Genomic DNA, 23,801 nt, shown 5'->3' on the forward strand with positions numbered 1-23,801 from the left:
CCAAGAACCAATCATTGCATCTGTACAGTTGGTGATACAGCCTGACCTAGTTCTTGTTTTATGAATGCCAGTCTGCAAAATGGAAATAGTCTAGAACAAAAGCAAGTAGTACTGCTAATTTGAAAATACTGGTTAGCCTAAGATGTCATTTAAACAGATTCAGAAAGCAATAAAGATGAAAGCTTGCCACAGCCAGGATGTGAGACAAACATTATGGGCACAATACTGCAAACACTATGGGCATAATCCAGCCAAAGCTCTCTTAGATCCATAGTGTGTAAGGGATAACCAAATGTGGTGAAATGGATGAGAGTTAAAAAGTGTAATGCTGGCTGGATTCCATCCATAGGATTCAGTTGCCAAGTCTACAGTTTTTTCAGGTATTTCATGCATGTCCATAGTAGCACTGCAGGTTGTGTCTGCTATGAAAATGTAGACAATAGGCTCTATCTGCTGGATATTCAGATTCATTGCAAGCTGAAAGATCAGATCATCCCCCCACCCCCCACAAGTCTTATTCCTGGTTTGGTCTTTCAGATAAATCATCTATGTTTGATTTGTGGAAACAAATCTTCTCAGAGATTACAATAGTATTATTTAATTCACATTGTGTTAATTTTGTAGTGTGTTTATTGTGAGTGAACAAGTTATTTTTTTTAAAAAAATTGATTTCTGCCTGTGTGGTTCATTAGTGAGTAAGTGTGAGATTGAATAACTGATTACAAATGAAAAACTTACCGTTGGCAGGTTAAGCTGGTACACCAGTTTTCATTCACATGGCTATAAAAATGAATATAATACTATATATTATAGTATTATAGAATACTAGAGATGTATATATCAGGTGGTATAAAAATATGATTAATAATAAAATAAATAAGTAAATAGGGTGATTTCAGATGCAGTGGGAAACAAGCTGTGTTATGGTTCCATTCTGACTGTGGGCGTTGTTTCTTTTTATTAAGAAACAATGTAACAATGTAATGTAATGCTAATTACATTAACAATGTATTGTCTGTTACATTAATGTGCACATTCATGCATTCTCTGTACAAAAACGGTTATTTTATACAATTTGCTATATGTGGGGAAAGGGATGCATAAATGTTTGTCATAGATATGTTTATAATAATTTATATAAACCGTATTTCAAGGGTTGGGGTGACAATTGATAAATGTTAACATTCAGAAATTTTAACACTTGTCATGCATATCAATGCAGATTTCTAGTCCTCTTAATTTATTGCTAAAAACTGAGGAACACTTTAGAAAATAATAAAAATAAAGTGCAAAAAACCCCATAACAACTGAGGAAGACTTACTGAGGCTGTTCTCACAAGCAGCCAAGACCCGGCTCGGGCAGCTAAGCTTGGGCTTAGCTGCCGGTGGAAATCGCCAGGAGCTGTGTGGCTCCCGGCAAACCTGGCTAAGAAACAGCGCTGTTAAATGAAGTGAAGGGAGTGAGCGCTCCCTCATTTGACCGTGTGCCAGTTTAATCGACGATGTGTCAGTGCTGGCTGCTTTCAGCCGGCGCTTAAACACTGATGCGCTTGCCTGTCCCTGGACTCGGGATCCCCATAGTGCACCGCACATTTGCATGGTGCATTTTGGGATTTCCGTGAACCAGGGCGATGCGTCCTGACCTCCGTGTTGCCCGTAGCAGCTGCAGACCATCTGGGTTTGCAATTCACATGTCCAGCAACTCCACATGGATGGTCTGTGGGGAAGGTGAGTTTCTGCTGCCTTCCCTGCCACCCTCCCTCAAGCCCTCTCCCTCAGTTGTGGGAAAGGGCTCACTGTGTGTGGTTGCTTGTTAAAGACAAGATTTATTCTTCTGTCTTCTGTCTAGTAAGTAGTAGAAGTAGTAGACTGATTTACAATAAGAGGTAGAATTGAAAAAATATATAAAATGAAGATGAATACTGTTTCATTACAGTCTTCATACCCTGATATAAGAGGTATATCAGAGCCTTACTCTCTCCCATTCTTTGCAGGCACCTCTGTTTTTCTTGCTTCCACTCTGTCTTTATTTGTCTTTTCCTTCTCTTGTTGTTTTCCCTCTTTCCCTTTCTCTTTCGTTCTTCTTTCTATTCTTATTTTCCCTTCCATCACCTTCTCTTTTTGGTAGAAAGTGAAGTTGGGCTGAATAAAGGGATGACTTGTACCCACTGCTTCTGTTGTAGAAAGCAAAGCCTGGAACAAACTTTGGCCAAAGGCCCTGATTCAGGAAAGATGATAGGCCAGTAGGTTTCAGGTGTTAAGTGAAGTGGCACAGTGCAGAAGAGAGAACCAGTCAATTAAACTACTATTATAAACTACTCTACTTTTAGTATACTTCTGTTCTGAGAATAAATGTCATTTTCTGCTCTACTAAGTAACGCATGATGCAAATTAAAAAAGTGTCTCATCCTTGGATAATAGTTTGAATAATCTCTTTCTTTTTAGTTATGTTTCGCTTGTATGACACAGATGGAAATGGATTCCTGGACAGTTCGGTAATGGCATTAATTAATAATATTCATTAATATAACTATTATAGTTTATGGAAACAGCAAACTTGTCAGAATAGATGTTCATGTCAAGTACATATTTCAAACAACTTAAAGTAAAAAACGCTCTTAAAATTTAAAGATATGGTCCTGAAAATAATTTCTATTCCAAACGATCCTGTTTCGGGAATGGTACTGATACTCTTCAATATTAAGCACTTTTTATACTTTTCTTGTATGTGTGATAAGAAAATGGTCAGTAAATTAGGAATAAGTGAGGTAAAAGAATAAATTGTGTAACTAAATGATTGGTCTTAAGCTGATGGCTTGGAACCAACTATACTGAATAAAACAATTGGCCCGTAAGTATTGTCTACACTGCCCTTCAGTGGATTTCTAAACCTTCAGACAGGGATCTTGCGTAGCCCTACCTGTAGATGCCTGAAAGCGTTCTCAATCACTAAGGTAAATCCATATCATCGGCCTGACATAAGATGGGTTGCACCAGTGGCCTTCTACCACATGTCTATGCTTACATTACCATACATATATACTAAAACTATAAATGGGTATCAGAATGGATGTTTGGGCTGAAGATGGGTCCCAGGTCTGAAAAGGTTGCAGACTACTAATATAAGCTAAGTCCTACCTATCTTAAAGTTTGGTAACATGTTCTTAAAATGTAGAAATAGATAAGATTAAAAAAATAATATTCAGTTTAAATTGTTCCTTACTGGTTCAGCCATCAATACTAGGACAATTTGAAAGATCTCACTGTCTCTGGAGAATGCTTAGAATAGAGACGTTATGAACCTCCAAAAGTCAGTTAGCTTTGTTAATTTTGAGTCACGTCTGCTGAAACCTTGCTATTTTTGCATCATTACTGTATTTTCTTGTCTTCTCCCAGCAACCAAACCCTGTTAATTTATGTAAACTTGTTTTCTAAATCTTTTCAGCTGTGTGCCTGCATTAGAAATATTATTTATATTTAATATCATGAATTATAAAAGATTTGTCTTATCAAAAAGGCTTGCATGCTATGCTTATTAAAATTTAAAATACTCTTAATTTACATCAGAATAATTTAGTTGAATTTCAGAACAACAAGGGAAATATACATAATTATGTTTCATTAAGGAGAGGAGAGCTGGTCTTGTGGTAGCAAGCATGACTTGTCCCCATAGCTAAGCAGGGTCCACCCTGGTTGCATATGAATGGGAGACTTGATGTGTGAGCACTGCACGATATTCCCCTCAGGGGATGAGGCAGCTCTGGGAAGAGCAGAAGGTTTCAAGTTCCCTCCCTGGCTTCTCCAAGATAGGGCTGAGAGAGATTCCTGCCTGCAACCTTGGAGAAGCCACTGTCAGTCTGTGAAGACAATACTGAGCTAGATAGACCAATGGTCTCAGTATATGGCAGTTTCCTATGTTCCTATTAAAATGATGTTTGTGTTTTTGCTTTCATGCCTAGGAGCTGGAAAACATCATTACTCAAATGATGCATGTTGCAGAATATCTGGAATGGGATGTCACTGAACTCAGTCCAGTAAGCATTTCCTCAGGTCAATGATTTAATTAATATTGAAAGTATCTAAGGACTGTTTTGAATAATTTTGTTAAGGTTTACTTTGTCTAGAGCTTGTTATCTTTGTTACCCATTGCACTGTTGGACCAAAATAATGGGAGGGAACTGGGTAAGTGCTTAGCAGCATTTATGGCAAGAGGATGAACTAGGGCTGCAGGTAGGAACTTCCATGGCTCTCGTCATATTAAGGCAGTGAGACCAGTATGGGGGCAATGTAAAAATTCAATATCTCTTTGTATGTTCATGATATTTATGTCATAGATTTTTAAAACCAGTGAATTGGTTAATTATTGCAGATGATTAGTACCTTATATTGACTTATAAATTCAAAATCCCAGGAGAAAAAAACAAAAACAGACAGACACTTTCTAGGAGGGTCTAGATAGGGAAAAGGTGTGATGAGTCGCAGAGTATGGTACATAGGATTAAATAAAGGAAATGCAAGCTACATGCATAGATACATTTTGCTGGCTCCCAAATTTGAGTATAGGCACTGGAAGGGTCCATGTGTTACTTTAAGCACAGGACTAGAGCTAAGGTGCTTGTGTTTTGTTGTTTTAATTTGTAAATAGCCAGATGACCAACATGGTTTTGGAACATGGTGTGGGGGTGAGAAATTTTACCCTGCCTCACCACAGTCCTGATCGGGATAAACCCCCATGGATGCTCTTTGCCCTAAGAAAATAGATCCCCTTGATACCGAAGGAAGCTTTTTCCCTCAGGGCAAACAGCAAATGTGTATGTTGAGGAAGGGAATTTGGATTGTGACTTTGGCAGAGATGGGATCTTAATTCTCCTCACTCCGCTGTCCTGCTGTGTGGGCTATGTGTGATCCAGCTGCTGTTCACTGAATAAAAAAAATAAGCACATTAGTCCAACCATGTGCTTACATTAATATGTAGTTTGACCCTAAGGATGTTTGGGTACTGTATAAGTTGGTAGTAGACAAGGATTGTCATAGAGGCACATTTGAATGATATTCAGGATTTGTTTTCCCTTCTTTACTTTTACATAATTAAGTAAAAACAGTGGGAATATTTTTAAGAGGTGGTTTTCTTAGAAATGTCCCAATTTTTTGATCAAAATGTCCATCTTTTAGAAGGGCTGAAATAAAAAGTATTGTTCAGAGATTTAAAAAGACAATAATTTTTTTTAAAGTTGCAGACATGCTTCTTCATTCCTCCTTATCAATTTATGTATGATGTGGAAAAAGTATAGTCCAAATAAGTTATATGAGATATAATATTGCTTTCTAATTCCTTGTGTATAAGATAGATCTTAACTTCTGTGTATTTAGATTTAGATTAAGTAACATCTATTCCTTTATTCTGCAGATTCTTCATGAAATGATGGAAGAAATTGATTATGACCATGATGGTACAGTTTCTTTGGAAGAGTGGATCCAGGGTGGAATGACTACAATCCCACTTCTAGTATTGCTTGGACTGGAGACTGTAAGAGCCACAGTAGTGTAATCAAAGGATAACTATGAATGGCAGTGGGGATGAAATTGTAGCTATGCTAGCTTTGCTCTTGTACCATTTGATGGTACCCATCATATAGCTGTCCTTTCTTCACCTGTATTGGGCATGGCATATCTTTGATCATATGTGCACTATCATTCTAGGGCTAAGACAGGGCTGCACAACCTTGGCTTTTTTTGCAGATATTGGCCTACAATTCCCATCACTCTGAATATTGGTCACTGTGGCTGCGCATGATGGGAGTTGTAGTCCAACAACATCTGGAGGGCCCTTGCGTAGCCCTGGGCTAAGGGAATTGATTTCCTGTTGTCCATGGGAGTCTGAACATTCCGGAAGAGGGAAAGGCTATCCAAAGCAAACAATGGCATGAGTTGGCTGTTTTTTCTACAAAGGGTTAGGACAAAGAACATTTCTATAGGCTTTGATCTAAATAGCCTATAGATTGTAATCTGTGCCCAACTGAAATGTGTTTTGCTCTTGGGGCTAGCAGCTCAAATGTCTCCATGCATCCAAGATACATGGTTATATCTTGGATGCTTTCTTTTGGAGCAATCTGTCCCCCTGGTTACAAGCTAAGGGTTGACCAAAAATCCATAAACTGCACACTATTGGGCAGATAGAGTTTTTGCACAGTGTACAGGAACTGGGCTGGCTGACCAGCTGTTAGAAGGAAAGCAACCATTGTATGTACACACTTGAAGAAGTTGTTGAATTCTTGGAATCTTGACCTGCCTGGGGGCATAGCTCTGAAGCCAGTTTTCCCTCTTCCCCAGTTTGTGGTCTGACATGACTATTGATTTAGCCAGTATATAATTGTGCTGTGTCTCAGGGCCCTGGAGAGGTGCTGTGTCTCAGGGCCCTGGAGAGGAGCTAGATACAAATGGCACAATCACAATAGCATTTGATACTTTTGGAATCCAGTGGCTTGAGGAGCCAAGTGGGACTTGGCAACTACACCTGAATTGCACTTGTAAGCTTCAAAAAAGTTGGATGTGTATGGGAGCATGAGGGGATTGTTGTGTGAGGAGCATAACTCTAAGAAGTTCACCCAGGCTTATATGTACTGTTTTAATATTTTTAACCTTGTTTTAAGTTTTTAATTGTTTTAAAGTTTAGATTTTGTTTTAATCGTGTTTTTATTGCAAACCACCCAGAGACGTAAGTTTTGGGTAGTATAGAAATTTGATACATACATACATACATAAAAACATGTTCAGTTTATGGAGCTAATTGTACAGTTCTCTAGATTATGGCTCAAGGTCCTGAGCTTAATGGTTGCTGAGTTATTCACATTTATTAGGGATGTGTAGAATGGTTCAAGTGTTCCAACCTCAGGACAGAATGCCCTTCAAATGAAGGGCCTGTTCCAAGCTCGGAACAGACCAATGCCATCCTGAGTTGGAGGACTGAAAACGTTCCAAATGCCATATTGGACTCCAAAATGGTGCTCTTCTGCCTTTGTGCATGTGTGGCAGCCATTTGCGTGGTCGGCACCACCATTAGAAGAGCACCATTTTGGAGCAAAATGGCACTCGGAACATTTCAAGTATTCCGAGCTCATTCTGTCGGAACTGGCTCAACTGGTGGTTCTGACATAATGATCTGAGCATTTGCGTCCTGTTCTGAGCACGAGTCAGAAAACAAATGCCGTTCCGTGCACATCCCTAACATTTATATACCTCCCTGTCTCCAGGGAGCTCTGGGCAATGTACATGGGACACCCCCTTTTTTCCTCACAGTAATCCTGTGAGGTAAGTTAATCTGAGAAAGCGACTGGCTCAAGGTCATTCTATGAACTTCATTGACTGAGTTGGGATATGAACCTTTCTCCTAGTCCAACACTACACTCTACTGGGTGTCAAGGTTTATGATGTCTAGACTCTGGCTGTAACGAAGTCCCTGTCTCTCACCTCTGACTTCTTACATATTAATAGGGATGTGTGAACTAGTTCAAATTCGAAATGGGGTGGTTCGAAGGTTCGCATTAGAACCAAACCAGCCACCGAGTTCGAGCTGCAGGTTCGAATTCGAACCAAACGGGGTGGTTCGATTCAAACTGGTTCGAACCTCCAGAAGTGGGTGGGCTGGTAGCTGGCACCCATGGGTACCTACCACCCAAATCCAAAAGCAATCAGAAATTTGTATGATTTTTAATGAATTTTTGAAATTTATTTTTATTTTTTTCTTGTAGGGTATAATGGGACTCAAACCAGCCCATTATTCCCTATTGTGGAGCACCCATGGGTGCCTATAACCACCCAAACCCCAAAGCAATCGGACACTCCTACAATTTTTTAAATGAATATTTGAAATATTTTTAATTATTTTTCTCATAGGGTATAATGGGACCCAAACCCTTATTGTGGAGCAACTACGAGCACAAAAGTAGTATGGATGGTAGGCACTCAGGGGTGCCTACCACCCAAAAAACCCCAAGGCAATCGGACACTCGTCCGATTATTGGTGAATTTTTAAAGTATTTTTGAATTCCTCATAGGGAATAATGAGGATTGCAGCAAATGTATAGCTTCACGTCGGGGGGAAAGGGGTGTCCTAGAGCAGAGTGTGGTGGGTGGTAGTTCCCAAGGTGGGCAAGGAAGCTATCAGAATTATTTGAAAGGAATTGGGCAAAGGGCTGATTTTAAAGTGATTTTTGAAGTTTACGCGTATTTAAGGGTTTTCTCCATAAAGAAGCATGGAGGTGTTAGCAAATGTATAACTTCACGTTGGGGGCAAAGGGGTGGCCTAGAGCAGAGTGTGGTGGGTGGTAGTGCCCAAGGGGGGGCAAGGATGCTATCAGAATTATTTGAAAGGAATTGGGCAAAAGACTGATTTTTAAGTGATTTTTGAAGTTTTTGTGTCTTTAAAGTTAGCAGATGAGAGTGGATTCATGGTTTGTCATTGGAAATCTAATATGCTACCAAAGAATCTACACTCAGAACACCTCAAACAACAAAACCCACTACCCCATGGGTTAGCAACCCATGGGGTGGTTGGCACCCTCTGTGCACTAGACTACCACTCACTCTGGGCCACCCCAGCACCCCACAAGTGGCTTTAAGGTTTTTCTCCATAGGGAAGAATGGCGGTTTCAACAGCCCCATAATTGCACTTCCGGGGTGCTGGGGTGGCCCTGAGCAAGGGTGCTAACCACCCCCATGGGTTGCTAACCCATGGGGTAGTGCGTTTTGTTGTTTCTGAAGTGTTTAAATCAAGTTAATTTGTATGATAACCAAGCCAACCAAGAAGCAAGGAGATCACAAGCCAATTGGAAGGCAGTGTCAGCAAGGGAAAAACAGCCTCCAAAATGGCGATCGGAATACTCAAAACATTCCAAGCTCATTCCTCCGGAATAACCAGCTCGCCCGGTTGTTTGGTCAGAACATTCTGGGGATTTGCATTCTGTTCCGAGCTTGGAACAGAACACAAGTCCTGTTCTATGCACATCCCTAGTGCATGTACAGTACATGGTGAGGCTTCACCATTACAAGCATAATACAAGATGAATATTCATAATGTTAAGTGCTTAGTTCGCATTAATTAACGAAGGTTCACCAGATTGCATTCCAATGTATTGTACCGTATCTCTCACTATCTTCTGGAAGCCCATCCTGGAACTGCTATTTTCTGAAAATGAAAGACTTTGCCATCACCTTAAAAGTTATCTTTAAAAAGAAAGCTAACATTTTCTAGTCTCATTATAAGTCTTAAAAATGCAGCATTACTGATTCAACAGCTTTTCAATTAAGAGGAATCGTGATAAATAAATGGAAGCACATATATTAAAATGGCTTAAATAAAATTGCAATAATGAGCTCTGTCTTAGTTTCATTAGCCTTTACTGTTTCTCTTTTTAGTTTGTACTTTTGCACTTTTTTCTATAGGCAACTCTGTTATTGGAATAAATCAGATTTGCCTGCGGAGCAGCTGCACAATTGACTAATAGTAGTAATCATAATAATGATAATAATAATAATTGCATTCCTATGCCACTCTTACTACTAACAATTAGGATGCTGAAAAAACCTATTAAAATACATTATAATTACATTTTAATTGATTAATTATTAGGTCACATTTACATAATACAACTACTATTGTAAGTTATTTTTTTACTCTGCCTTTTGTAATAGTCAATAGACACAGGCAGATCAAAATTCACAGAATAACTTATAATTATTTTCATTACTTCTCTTATTCACTCAAGAAGTCTCTGCTGATTTCCATTTTAAATAAATAAATTTTATTTTTCTTTGACATTTTCAACATTATCATCATACTTGTGTCATTTAGACTAGAGGGTCTACTCTAGCTCTTAGTCATAATATTAATAGTAAAGGTTTGCACAGAACGCGTTTGGCATTCCATTCCGACTTGGAACGGAACACCAAATGGCTGGAACGTTCTGACCGAAACGGCGTGGCGAACCTGGTGTTTAGCTGCAACAGAACCATTCTGCTCAGAATGTTCCGTGTTTTTTTTTAAAAAAACCTTACTATAATGAGTTTGGCGGAGGTGGGGGTACGGAAAGAAGTTACTTTAACTTAAAATTAAACATAGCTTCTTACCAGCAGTATCATTGGTGCTGAAAGCCACTGCAGTGGTGGTGCTCCTGTCAGTATCCTGCGAATCGGCACGTCTCTGGATCTCACCATGTGCCGAGGGCAGCTGAGATCCGAAGACACGGCACCATGTGGGATGCTGGCAGAACGTGGCAGCTGAGGCGGCTTTCAGTGCTGGCAGCACCACTGGTAAGAAGCTGTGTTTAATTGAAGGTTAATGTAAACTCTCACTGCCTTCCCAGGGCACTATATTAACTCACTATATTAAGATACTTTAAAAACACACACTGAATGCTTGGAACGTTCTGAGCGGAATGGTTTTGTTCTGTTCTGAGCTCGGAACAGGACCCCTATTTTGGGGGTGTTCTGTTCTGAGCTTGGAGCACTCAAAATACCCCATTTCAAGTTCTGCACATCCCTAATTAATAGTTATGTACATTCATACATGTGTTTTATGTATGTAGCTGTTTCCGTTCACACAGCAGTAGTTCAGAAATGTGCTGCATCCATCATGGGAACTGGAGGGGCTGCATATACATCAATCTGATTGGCACTGGTTCACAAAATGGCACCTCACTAGCCCTATTCAGAAATAACACTGTTCATGTGCACAGGTATCTATACACATGAACATGTTTTTATGTGAATGATATATATGTATATATGTTCACTTTATATATATGTATATATGTTCACTTTTGTGTGTGTGTGTGTGTATACACAATATATATATATATTGTGTATATATATATATATGTGTGTGTATATATATATATATATATGTATATATATATGTATATATATGTTCATACATACATATATATATATATATATATATATCCATATATATATATATATATATTCATTCATATATATATATATATATATATATATATATATATATATGTGTGTGTGTGTGTGTGTGTGTGTGTGTGTATATATATATATATATATATATATATATATATATATATTCACTTTAAAAATGAATCTTGGTTACAGACCCCCTCAAATGCAGGGTACAAATGGGAAGTGTACTCCTGTATGTGTGTTGAACATGCGTGGATAACTATGTGCATGCAGATTTGTATGCAACTTGAAAGTGTGTGGAACACAGGGCTTCTGAGTCCAGCCCAGCAGCACTCTGTGCTCCTGAGGTGTTGAATGGGGCTAACCCATTATAATGATCTGCTTGTTAAAATCTGTGGTTTTAGAATGTATAGACTATTGCTGACAACACAGCAGTTTTGCCATTTTGCCCAATTAAACGTTCTGTGTATTTCAAAGGGTTGCACAAATAATGGTAGCATGAATGGCCTGTATTTGGTATTAAAGGAATACCACACCGCTTTCTCAATCATGTAAAAATAACAACATTTTTGATATATACTTTGTAATTTGTGTTCTCTTTCCCTGTCACTAGATGTCAGAGTTGCACTGTAGATGTACTATCTTTAGATTATCTGATTTTTATAGCCTTATATCCTATGTACTTGTTACAACTGTGATCAAGCTGCTGCAGTTTTGAGATTATCAGCCTTTGTTAAAACACTACACTTAGTTTATGGCAATCTAGGTTCAGAGAATAAAAGGTGAGATGAGACACATAAGATTAATGCCACAGTTTTTACTTATGTGCAGTTCCTCTGGAACATTCAGCATTGAGTTTGTTAGACAGAATGTTTGGCGAGAAGGATCAGTGGTATGGCCCTGTTAAAGAGGGTCCTCTGTGAATATATTGACTGACATACAGGCTCATAAAGCATTTGCACAAACATGTTGTGCTAGAGCAAGGCTGTTGTGCTGAATCTGGAGCTGGTGTTCCAAACTTAGTGCATACATGTTAGACTAGCACAAACATTATTGTACTTGCTCAGTAAGGTGCACTGCCTCTGACATACCTCATATATTTTCCGGGGAACTTTTTTATAATAGTGCAAGGGCGCAGAATTGAACATCCCTGTGCCTTTGTGCAGTTACGTGATCCTCTCGCACTAGTGCAACTTAGTTGTGCAAGCGCTTCATTAGTCTGGATGTCAGCCATCTGATGGAGAGCAGGTATGCACATATTAAAAGGACTGGGATTCCTCCTCTTTTAGCATAGGATATCATAGGCAGCTTGCACTTTTACTCTAGCTTTGATGTAAATGCCTGTAAGGTGACATATCAGTGGAGAATCTAAAAGACTGTGGGGAAGATGGATTAATTATGGGTTGCTTCCCCATATACACTGTGCTAGATTCAGTGAGGTTTAAACTGTGAACGGCTGTGAAAGATTAGGTTAGTAAGAACAAACTGAGGCTTAATCTGGACAGGATGGTAGGTGCTGTTGACTGGGTGAGGGCTGATTTGTGAATGGGTTTATGACCTGTTTTAGTTGAGGTTGCACTCTTCCTGAAAAATAAAGTCTACAGTCTGGGGGTGCTCCTTGATTTGTTGAAAGTTCAGTGGCGGCAATGACTAGGAGCATCTTTTTAACCTGTTCAGCTGCCTTGTTAGCTGAGGAGAGGAGAGCTGGTTTTGTGGTAGCAAGTATGACTTGTCCCCTTAGCTAAGCGGGGTCTGCCCTGGTTGCATATGAATGGGAGACCTGATGTGTGAGCACTGAGGAGCTATCCATGTCCCAGTCGCTTCCTGGTTGGTTTTCTTTAATGTGTTCTGTTTGTGGGTATCCTTAAAAAAGCACGCGGAAACTTCAACAGTGCTAAATGTTGCTGCCCAGCTATTTCCTGGATCAGCACTTGGGCTATTACCCGGATCAGCACTTTGGGAGCACATCAGCCCAGTTTCAACTTATTTATCCTGGCTGCCTTCTGGGGTTCAATTTAAGGTGCTGCGTCTTACATTTTTAAAGCTCTAAATGGCATGGGGTCAGTATGCTAAATTCATAATTGGAGGTCCAGGTCCAGGTGCCTTTGCCATTGAAAGTATAGGAAGCACATCCTAAGAGCAGAGTTACTTTGTGGGTTTGGTAGTGATGTTTGTGCATTGTGTTTTCTGCAGAGATTAGATGTGTGCTCACACTGCTGGATGAAGACTTGTCAATTTCAGTGGGCTCTTGGACTTGCTTAAGTCTGTCTCCCATTTTAACTGCTTTTATTTTATGCTTTATGTTACTATTTGAAATGGTTTGAATTTTTTAATGTAAACCTCCCTCAGCCACTTTAGGCTGGGCAGTATATAAATGAAATAAATAAATTGCTAGTGCTGCTGTGATTTGTTTTTTGTTGGCTGCATAAGTGATGAAATGTGAGAAGAGTGATGTTATTTTTGCTGCTATTTGTTGTCATTAATTTTATATTCAGCATTATTAATATTTAATATTTTATTACATGTCCTTAGCTGCATTGCATCTACTGAGAAAAGTGGAGTAGATCTTTTAAAAGATAATTTGAATTCCTGAAGATTTGCTCAAAGTGTGGTCCCCATTTATTCATTCCTCAGGTTTTCCACAGGAGGGAGTACTTTTTATTCCTTTGAGAAACTGGTAAGCTTCTTTAGGAAGCTGTTGCAAATACATAGTACACACATTCTAAAGTGGAGATGAAATGTATGCCAGCTAATATTTCTGCATTACCGAGAATGTTTTTCTCTTCTTACAGGATCCAACAATAAATATTGAAAACCCTCCCTTATATTGAAAGATAGATAGATAAAATGGGTCATAATTGGTATTTTTCCTCCTTCAGTTTGTGGATTATCCTCTAATATTATGAGATTTAATAAAAGAAGCATGTTAGCTGTTCTTTGAAACCATCACCCTACATTCAAAATAAGGCAGAAGATGTTGGAGAGAGGACCTCTCCAAATTGCAATACCTGCCCTATGTATCCACAGATTTAAGGAGGTACCAAAAAACCCAAATAAATCTAGACTATTCTTTTCTTTCAGGTGGCATTCACCACAAGCTGATTACCACTTGTGTCACAGGTTACTTCTTGAGTGGGGACTAAAACTGGTGACTTCCTGGTGTGCAGCTGACTTCCAGTTGCACACAAGACACTTTGGTTCAAGTGGCAGAATCACAATAAGGCTTGACTAAAGAATAGTGGAATGTACCTAAAATCTAAACAAGTCATTAAGAATCAGTTGGAGTTATTGCATATCAAAATGGGGAAGAGAGAGATGGACAGAAACAAATCAAAATCAGCTGTGCCACATATGGATACAAGAAAGTTAGTGGATGGCTTTTGACAATAGCCCAATGAAGTCCTATATATTTTCTGTTTAAAGTCATTTATGGTGATATTACAAAGATGACTTTTTCCTTCTAGGAATTATTTTAAGTTACAAACGTACATAATTATATGAAGCACTTAACGTGGCTGATATCTGGCAGCAAACCAGAGTGAAAATCTAATCTGCTATTTTCTAAAAGTGCATTGTATTTATGTAATGGATTTGGGGATCAGTTGCAGACTGTAACACACTTAAGTATTTTAATTGGCAGAACACCCACATTCAAGACTTGTTTGTTTCTCTGATAAGGAAAATGCCAGCTAAGTCGGCCCATATGTTCTGTACAAATGGAGGCGAAATCACATGTAGTGGCCATTCTTTTGAATAAATGGCAAAAATTAAACTGATGTGAAACTAAAAATATATCTTCATTAAGTATTTTATATTACTTTAAATCTTCATTAAGTATTTTATATTACTTTTAATAGAGTAATCATGTATTTGGAAACACTGTTAACTTGCCCCCCTTTTTGTGTTGTTGGTGACCAGTTTAAAGTGTGTAAGAGTGAAATTTTCAATTTGGAAACATACATTTAGTCATTACTTTCCATTAGTTGACTAATCCATTGAAAACACTGAAAGTCCAGCACAGGAAAAGATGTTAAGCAAAAATGCCTCAACAGAGCAAACACTATGTGGTGCCTTTATGAATAGCTGGGCCAATGGTCCATCTAGCTCAGCACTATTTACTCTCACTGGTAGTGACTCTCTAGGATTTCAGTCAGGAGTCTTCTCAGTCCTACTTGGAGATTCCAGGGATTGAACCTGAAGTATCCTGCATGCAAAACATGTACTCTGCCACTGAGCTACAGCTATACATATTCATAATCCAAATGACTGATGAACCACTCCTGCAAATAGGTACTGTGCATATGTGTGTTTGGCCCAGGGCAGCTGTCAGGGCAGTGCCTGGGCAAATAATTATTTGTTTTATTAATTTGAAAGGATTAAGATTTGCATTCTTAATCATAGGTAAACTACTGAAAGGTTTTGGGGGGAAAGCTCAGTCTTCAAAATATCCTCTACCCGTACCAGTAGATGTCTGTTTAAAAGAATTATGTTGTGATCTCTCGCAAATTAATAAATGAAGAAGCAGATTGTCTTTTATGTTCTTGAGTCAATTTCAATTTTTTATTGGCACTTACAGGTTTCACTGTTTATGCCATTAAATGAGATACATTTCTTTTTATGTCCTCTGCAGAATGTGAAGGATGATGGGCAGCATGTATGGAGACTGAAACACTTCAACAAGCCTGCCTACTGTAATCTTTGCTTGAACATGCTAATAGGAGTAGGCAAGCAAGGTCTTTCTTGTTCTTGTAAGTGTATGCTCTATGTTTTCCAGACCTGTTATGTCTCCCAGTCATTTGCAGTTTTCACAGTCCAGGAATTCAGGAATTGGTCATTTGTGAGTATCCTTAACAGGATTGGGGGTGGGGAATCAAGCCCCCCCCCCAAGTCTAATAGTGGTATTTGTTTCACTTATTCAAAAATGTGTCCCCTTTTGAAAAATCCAAAGCAGCTTTCAAGACAAAGTATATTGATAAATAACATACCAAAGAAAACAGTCACAATGGGCTTCAGCTTATTGGACTCAAAAGATGCTTTCACTTCAGTTCTCCAAGCCAAGAGCAAAAGGATTTTGCCCCTGGAGAAAGAGATTTACCAAGGACCCAAAGGCAAGAAACTGATAGCTGCTTCCTGTTATCTTTAGAGTTTAGCTCAGTGCTGCTGTCAGGCTAGGATGGCTAAAGAAAGAACTTATAGCTTTGCTAGCAACTGTCCATGCCTCTCTTGGACAGGCTTAACTTCAGCTTAGAAAATAATGTCTGCACATTTAGAATTATTCAGGTAGGATTTGAGTACTTTATTTTTATAACACATGCCTCCCCCATCCATATTATTTGCCTTTGATTTACCTTTGTTGCTTATTTCTCATTGTTCACAGTCACTATATGGTAGCTAATTGCTTTATATGTGGTTAAAAAGTTATTCATAGGGCCCAAGCACATGAATGTTTGGGAGGGCGGGCAGGGAGGAAGGCTGCATAGCCTTACCTGCCCCGCAGAAGATCACCAGGATATTGCTCGGTGTGCAGATTGCGTGCCTTGACACTCTGCTGCTGCCCATCAGTGTGGGGACTGGGATGCATCATCCTGGCCCCCAGGAATTCCACAGTGCACCATGCCAGTACGTGATGCATTGTGGGCATCCCCCCCCCCAAAAAAAACGGGTGGGTGCCTGGCAGTGCCGGTGGATGGGGTTAAGGAAGCGCTCATTCCCTTAACCTCATTTAAGAGGTGGGTCCTCCTTAGGCAGGTTTGAGACCAAGGTGTTGCCGGGAGTCCCAGGGCTACCAGCAGTTCTCATGGGCAGCCAAGTTCAGGCTTGGCTGCCCTAGCCTGGTCTTGGCTGCTTGTGAGAACAGTGTAATATTCTTCTTTAGTCATCCTCTAAATATGTATTTGTAATAAAATCATTCATACTTCCAGTAGTGATGGGAAGGATTTGAGGGAGGACCAGGCCTCACTTAGAGCATCTGCTGGAAGCGTGGGTCTTTCCTACTAAGGGGAAAAGCCTGGGAAATTCAAAGCACAAGGACCAATCCAGAGGACTGTGTGGGAACTACACACAGCTACCAGCAGAAGCTTTTTTTTTAGTTTCTTCTGTCCCTGAGGAAGCAGCTGGCTAAGATCTGCTCGGGAAGTAGGAAGGCTGCAGCCTGTGAGTAATAAGTTAGGACCAGTTCAGTTAGATGTGTGAGGGAAATTATTTTCCTTTATTGTATTGCTTGAATCTGAGTTGCCTAGTTAATGAAACTCTCTCTCTCTCTCTCTCTTACAATCTGCCTTATGAAGAGACAATTATTCTTATTGCATACTGTTGCTTTTCTTTTAATCTAATAATAAACCCCTGTTGGTGAAATGTGCTGATCTTTATTTTGGGGCTGCCTTAGTCATACACCTTTGGAGGCCTAGGACTGCTCATCCCTTCCAGGGAGTGTGTTGGCAATTTAACCTCCCCCAGGAATCTTATGTGGAAAGAGTGGTTTGTTCCACATTAAAGTGGATGGTGGCAGCCTACTGTGAATCTCTTGCAGTCAAGGAGCCACCTCAGCGAAATACCCCCTCCTCCTCTGGCCCTGGTAGGAGTCATGACACTTCCCCAATACAGTTCTGTCCTCCCCATTCCCACTATTTTCTATCAGATTTGTGCATGCCATTCGTAAGTCCTAATGCTAGTTTTAGCTTTTCAAGCTGAATTACCCAATTAAACAAACATTTATGAACTTGCTGTCATAATTTTGCATCCATCATTGGCTTAGGGTAGATAGCTTCAGGTTTTTCTCCCTCATAAAAACTGACACTTACATGCCTGAATAGTTTTTGAAGCTTTTGCTGGGGGCTTCATTAAAGTGGATGGGAGAAAGGGAGGGTACAGGAGGCAGAAGCGGGCCACACATCCCTCTGTGGCCAATCAACCAAGTTGCTCCCTGCAGTGTGTCTGATTAATAGCTGCCCCTCCCACTGGGTCTGTGTAATAAGTACAAGCAAGGTGTTCAGAAGGACTTTGTGCTTAGTCTTTATTGAAGCCAAAGGCAGGAGGCATGTTCAAATCAGGCAGATATGTTTGTTTTGTTTTTAACATAGCTGAACGCTTGACTACTCTACTTTATAAAATGGAGAAATATTTCTTCCTCTTAGCACTGATGCTCTAATGTTAACTGTTCAGTCATCACAAAAATGCAATTGCAATTGCAATATGCCATAATTGAAGCCAGATGACTTTTACATCATAATCTGGCACTTTTATATATTCCCCTGTTGTAATTAGCATTAGCTTTTATATATAGGCTTTGCCAATAAAGAAAAGTGACTATTGTGACTGAATTTACTTGAGGAAGTCCACTGAAATTAAAAGAACAAGTTGGGCATGCCTAACTTGTCCTTTTAATTTCAATGGGACTTCCTTGAGTAAATTTAGTCAGGAAGTCAGCCAGTGTGTTAAAGTGATGTGGGGTAGGAGAGAGATTAAAGAAAATAATCTTCTCTGTTGTATGGAGGAAAGTTCATGAGAGTTGAACTTTGACATCAATTGCTATTGAAAACAGACTGATCAGCCATTTAAGACTGATAGATGGATAGAAAGAAGAACATAAACTCATTGCCTTGTGTGTGTGGGTTTGCCAGCTGCTCTCATGCCTATAGTTTGTAAAATATAGATTTGTTCATCTTAGCAAATGACACAAAAGCATTTGGCAGTCATCAATTTGTCTTCAATATTTTTTATTTAAGAATTATTATGAACATTTTAGCGAGGGCTGATTTAATTAAGCATTTCCTGCTCAGCCATTGAAGGATATTCTTATAGTCTTCGCATTTCTTGGCTGCATACTATTTCCTTTATTAAATGGCCATTACTGTTCTTGAAGTGAGGCTAGATTTGAGTTTTCATTGCTCAAAGATACAAGTTAGTGATCTAATGATGTAGTTATTATAAAGCTGCTTTATTCATAGCTACTCTGTAAAAATAATAAAAAAACAACCACACACACAACAGTGCTGATAACACAATGTGTATGTGGTATTCTTTCAGTTTGCAAGTACACAGTCCATGAGCGTTGTGTTTCTAGAGCACCAGCTTCTTGTATCAAAACGTATGTGAAATCCAAAAAGAACACTGAGGTAAGCCAATGTTACTGCTACACAAAGCGTTTGTGTGCTGTGGGAAAAGGTTAGGCCATGCCTGAGGGCTCTATAGTATGTGGTGTCTCACATGAACTAGCAAATATAGTGCCAGACACAGGGCTCTGTGGACGCAAGGAGGTGGCATCAACTCAACAGGACACTTTACCTTTACTTCAAGCAAGCATCCCTTGAATTGAGGAAGATGTGTGTCAGGAATGTGACCTCTCCCCTCAGCTTAATTTTTCCCCTACTTCAAAATATTTATATATTGCTTCCCCCCCACACTTTTTTTTAAAAAGGTGCTTCCCAAAATGGTCTACATAACAAAGGAAATGAGACAATTCTTCTCTGTCCCTAAAGACCTCACATTCTAAAAGGAAATTGCTATCCATTTTGTGTTACTCTGGATCTACCCTAAAAATGGGTTGCAACTTTAGAATCTTCCTCCCAAGTTTTCAAGAAAAAAAATCCCTTTAGTGTTGTGGGAAGGGGGCAGGAGGAGCCCTTGCTCTCAGGGAGACAGGAGAGGGGGCAACCAAAGAAAGGGCATTCCACAGGTGGCACATCGTAACAGGTGTGTCCCATAGGGATGTGCACGAATGGCTCATGCACAAGCTGGCGGGTTGGGGAGCATTTCCCTCAAGGAGCCGGTAAGCAGGTTCTTACCTGCTCTGCTGCCGCCCCGCCTCTTTTCTGGGTGCGCTGCTGTTCCCTGCAGCCCATGCACGTCACGTACTTGGCATCCGCTCATGACATCGCAGATGCCATGTGTGTGCTGGCGCTACACGTGCAAGCTGCAGTGAACAGCGCTGCAACCCTGCGTGGCCATTGCTAGGGTGAGCGCCATGCCTGGAAAAGCAGTTGGGCAGCAGTGACGCCGGTAAGGACCTGCTTACTGACTCCCTGAGGGAACTGCTCCTGCCTCGCCAAACCTGTTTGGCTGTAGCTGCCCAAGCTGGATTGGTGCTTCCCAAAGGAGGTGCTGAAGCGGCTTGTGCACATCCCTAGTGTCCCATCTTGTTGCCACCTGTATATCAGATAAAGGGAATACACACAGGAGGCCCTGTCCTGAATGGGCAGATGCTGACATAAGTGTCTTGTTCTGAAACAAGAACCTGCAAGGCAGCTGGAGTGGCAGAATCCTGGAGAGTTCCCAGTGATCACCCTACTCTGAAAAGGGCCAGAGTGAAATGAGGTCTTAAATAACTCCGGGCTCAGACTACCCTCCTAAACTCTGTCTAGGAGTCTAGGAGGGATTTTAGTTTGTACAGGGTTTTTAGTTTGCACAGGGCTTTTAGTTTGCATCTCCTCTGGAATGGAGGATGTGTGTTCACATATTGGCCAGATTTACCCTGAAGTCCCTGTGAGCTACCAGAGAGCACTTCACACACGATTTGGGTTTTTCATTGCTTGTTAAGTGTATCCTGATTTATATCCAGGGTAAAATAATCCACTTCTTGTGTCTTTCAGGGGGCAACTTCTAACTCGCAGTAAAGCCTTGCAGTAAATTTGCGGTTAAGCCTGCTATCTGAAAATGCTCCAGGAGAGCAGAGAGATTTAAAGGGGCAGCCCTCTGGTCTAGTGTTTAGCACTTCTCTGTTCTATTAAGTGGCCCGTTGCTGACATGGGCGTGGGGGCAGGCTGAGGTATTTGCAATGGGGAAGAGGCTGGTTTATTGGGGAACTCAGTCTTCAGGTGTGTAGGTGCTGATTCTGGGGTCTCCCAGCTGACAAGCTCAGGCTTCATAATGATTTAAGGAGTTGGGGCTTGGGTGATTCCTCTGACCAGACAGCTGCCTCCTTTTCAGGATAATATTTAGTTCTGTTTCTCAGGGCTGGAGTTGTGACAAGAAAGTACAAGATATCCTGATGGCCAGATGTGGCAGCTCACTGCTTTTAAAAAATAAAGACTACAATGCCCCTTCCTTTCCAATCATCTGTTTTTCCACTCCCAACCAGGTTGATATTGATCACTGCTGTTCCAAGCTTTTGCTTAGTAGCAGAACTAGATTCTACCCCATGTTATGTTCATGCCAGTTACCTGTGTTGCACAGGTGGATATCTGGTAATGCGTCATTTATTTGTGATTAGGCTTCTCTGAGGCTTTGCATCTAACTGGATCACAGAAAGAGAACCAGCATCAGTCTCTAACTATATAGTATAGCAATCACATCTCTTGGCATTCTACCTTAAATGACTCTTACTTTGGAAATCTTTGGGTTTGCTTCTAGTAGAGATACATAGAACATATGCATGAACATGCTCATTTCAATATAGTAAAACCAGAACGATGGTAAGTAGTTGTCATAGTTGAGAATGTGATCCCTTTTATTAACTATGGTGGCATGTTTTGTCTTGTCTTTAATTTTTCTGCACATCTAAAGGTAAAGTGTGCCGTCAAGTCGGTGTCGACTCCTGGCAACCACAGAGCCCTGTGGTTGTCTTTGGTAGAATACAGGAAGGGTTTACCATTGCCATCTCCTGTGCAGTATGAGATGTTGCCTTTCAGCATCTTCTTATATCACTGCTGCCCAGTTTAGGTGTTTCCCATAGTCTGGGAAACATACCAGCGGGATTTGAACCGGCAACCTCTAGCTCACTAGTCAAGTCATTTCCTATCTACTGAAGATTATTTTTCCACATCTACAAACACATGTTCAGTTTCATGATTTAATCTTGAATTAGGCTTGCGGTACTCCAATAAATTCTTAAGTTGCATCCATATAGAACCAGGCATTATGTTATTTATTTACACATTAATCTGAAGATGTTCTTATGAACTTTCTCACCTATCCCTGCACTTTCTTTTTCTAGGTGATGCATCACTTCTGGGTAGAAGGAAATTGTCCCACAAAATGTGATAAGTGTCACAAAACTATAAAATGTTATCAAGGATTGACTGGGCTCCATTGTGTCTGGTGTCAGATCACAGTGAGTACTTGACAAGTGGTCACAGTAGTTGTGATTTACACAGCCTGAGGTATTGCCATTGCCCAACCCATTGTTAACAAAGACCTCTTCAGATTCATTCATATCATTGGTAGCAATAGGTTAGTACATAATTGTAGTAGTCTAAATATGCTGAATGCATATCCCTTTAATGCAAATATTTACATGACTAAAGGGGAGAATGTTCATTACTTTATTTCATGAAAAGTTCCAGAGTGATTCCTACTTCACTGCTTGAGCACATGCTTTGCATGCATGGAGTCTCATGCTCAATATCCAGGCTTCCTAATTAGCAGTAAGTAGGAACAAGGAAGACCTGCACCAAACTAATTAGAATACTGTTATGCATTACTTTTAACAATTAGTTAAAAGTTTTTAACTAAAAGTTTTTAGTTAAATTTAACTAAATTGCAGTTACTCCAATTACTCCCTGGTGTCTGCTGAAATTCAGAATCATTTTCTGTTTTGGTAAATATGGCAGGCTTGGTTTGATTTAAATAAAATCAATTTAAATCACTTCACAGAAGGACACGAGTTCAATGATTTAATCATTTTCTAGCAAAAGTTCTTATTGTCTAATTCTTATTGTCTTATATAAGCTTAATACATATTCAGAGATAGGTGTAAGTTTCATTTTTAGAAGGTAGGTACACTCAAATCAAATCAAATCAAATATTTCATTACAGTCAGAGACCAGTACAGTAATAATATATTGTACACACTATATTAGCTACAGACTTCTCATAATTCTGTTTCATCCGGGCAACCTGGCCTTACATTCCTTTGTTGCAGTGTTTGCATTTACACGTGTGCCTCTCTTACCCACAGATACAGAAACTTTATTAAAGTGCTCTCAAATGGGGTCTCTTTACAACCTGCTGCCATGATAGGTGTTTTCTTTCTACAATGGAGGATACACTCCAAAAAAGCTTCCTCAGGATTGCATGAATAGGTTTCATTCACTTTTGTTTTTACTTACTATTCCAATCCCCTGTCCCTTTCATTTATATACAGACGGCTCCTTGCTCAGGTCTGCTCCATTCCCCAAATCTTCTATTCATTTATTGACCATCTTTATTGATGTGCGAATCAATTCGTGGCTGAATCGATTCATCTCTAATCTGGTTGATTTGACCTCAAATCAAATCACCTTTGGGGATACTGACCAGATTCGAGGTCAAATGGAATCACCTTAGATTCATGCTTGATTGAATCAATTAGGTGAATCAAGTCACCATTTTGTCTTTGCAGTGCCAGCCCTTCCAGTTTCTCAAGTTTGGTTCCTTTGCACTATCTCATGTTTGACTGGTGATCTCCCTTGCTTCTTGGTGTGAATTCTCGATTCTGAAAGAATTTCTTCACAGGGATTCCCCATGAAAAATTTATTTCACAACCAAGAATCACAACACAAAAAAATACCTAAAAATTCACCTCTTTGCCTGATTCCTTTGGAGTTGGGTTTGTAGTTGGCATCCATGGGGCCATACCACCTAACCCATGTTGATACCCCTTAGCCCTTAAAAAATAGGCTGGGTCCATTTGAATTTGAATTGAATCAACTGCTGATCCAAGGCAGCAGATTTGAGCTCAAATCAAATCAGGCCAAATCAATTTGAACTCAAATCGCATCACAAAAATCAATTTGTGCACATCCCTACACCTTTATCTTTGCCCTTTTAGCCGAGGGGGGAGGGCTTGACTGTGTGTGTTTGTGTGTGTTGCATGTACACCACCTGCAGAATAGGATTGTTCAGGTCTTTTATCTCTCATCCTCATATACTGCTCTTAACATGTTCATAGAATATAA

The 23,801-nt window shown here is 39.9% G+C and overlaps 1 protein-coding gene across 5 annotated transcripts in view; it reads left to right on the forward strand.

Moving 5' to 3' along the window:
• Positions 1-23,801, forward strand: part of DGKB (diacylglycerol kinase beta) — a 418,263-nt gene that overhangs the window by 97,610 nt on the left and 296,852 nt on the right. For 4 of the 5 annotated variants that reach the window (XM_053261933.1, XM_053261935.1, XM_053261932.1 and 1 more), the window contains exons 7-12: positions 2,446-2,495; positions 3,960-4,034; positions 5,408-5,527; positions 15,560-15,677; positions 18,955-19,043; positions 21,860-21,976. In XM_053261933.1, the coding sequence (XP_053117908.1) occupies positions 2,446-2,495; positions 3,960-4,034; positions 5,408-5,527; positions 15,560-15,677; positions 18,955-19,043; positions 21,860-21,976 (569 nt within the window). Of the gene's footprint in view, positions 1-2,445; positions 2,496-3,959; positions 4,051-5,407; positions 5,528-15,559; positions 15,678-18,954; positions 19,044-21,859; positions 21,977-23,801 lie in introns of those variants that run through there. The other variant, XM_053261936.1, reaches the window with a different exon arrangement.

Source organism: Hemicordylus capensis, chromosome 6, assembly GCF_027244095.1.
Source record: "Hemicordylus capensis ecotype Gifberg chromosome 6, rHemCap1.1.pri, whole genome shotgun sequence".
Lineage (NCBI taxonomy): Eukaryota > Metazoa > Chordata > Lepidosauria > Squamata > Cordylidae > Hemicordylus > Hemicordylus capensis.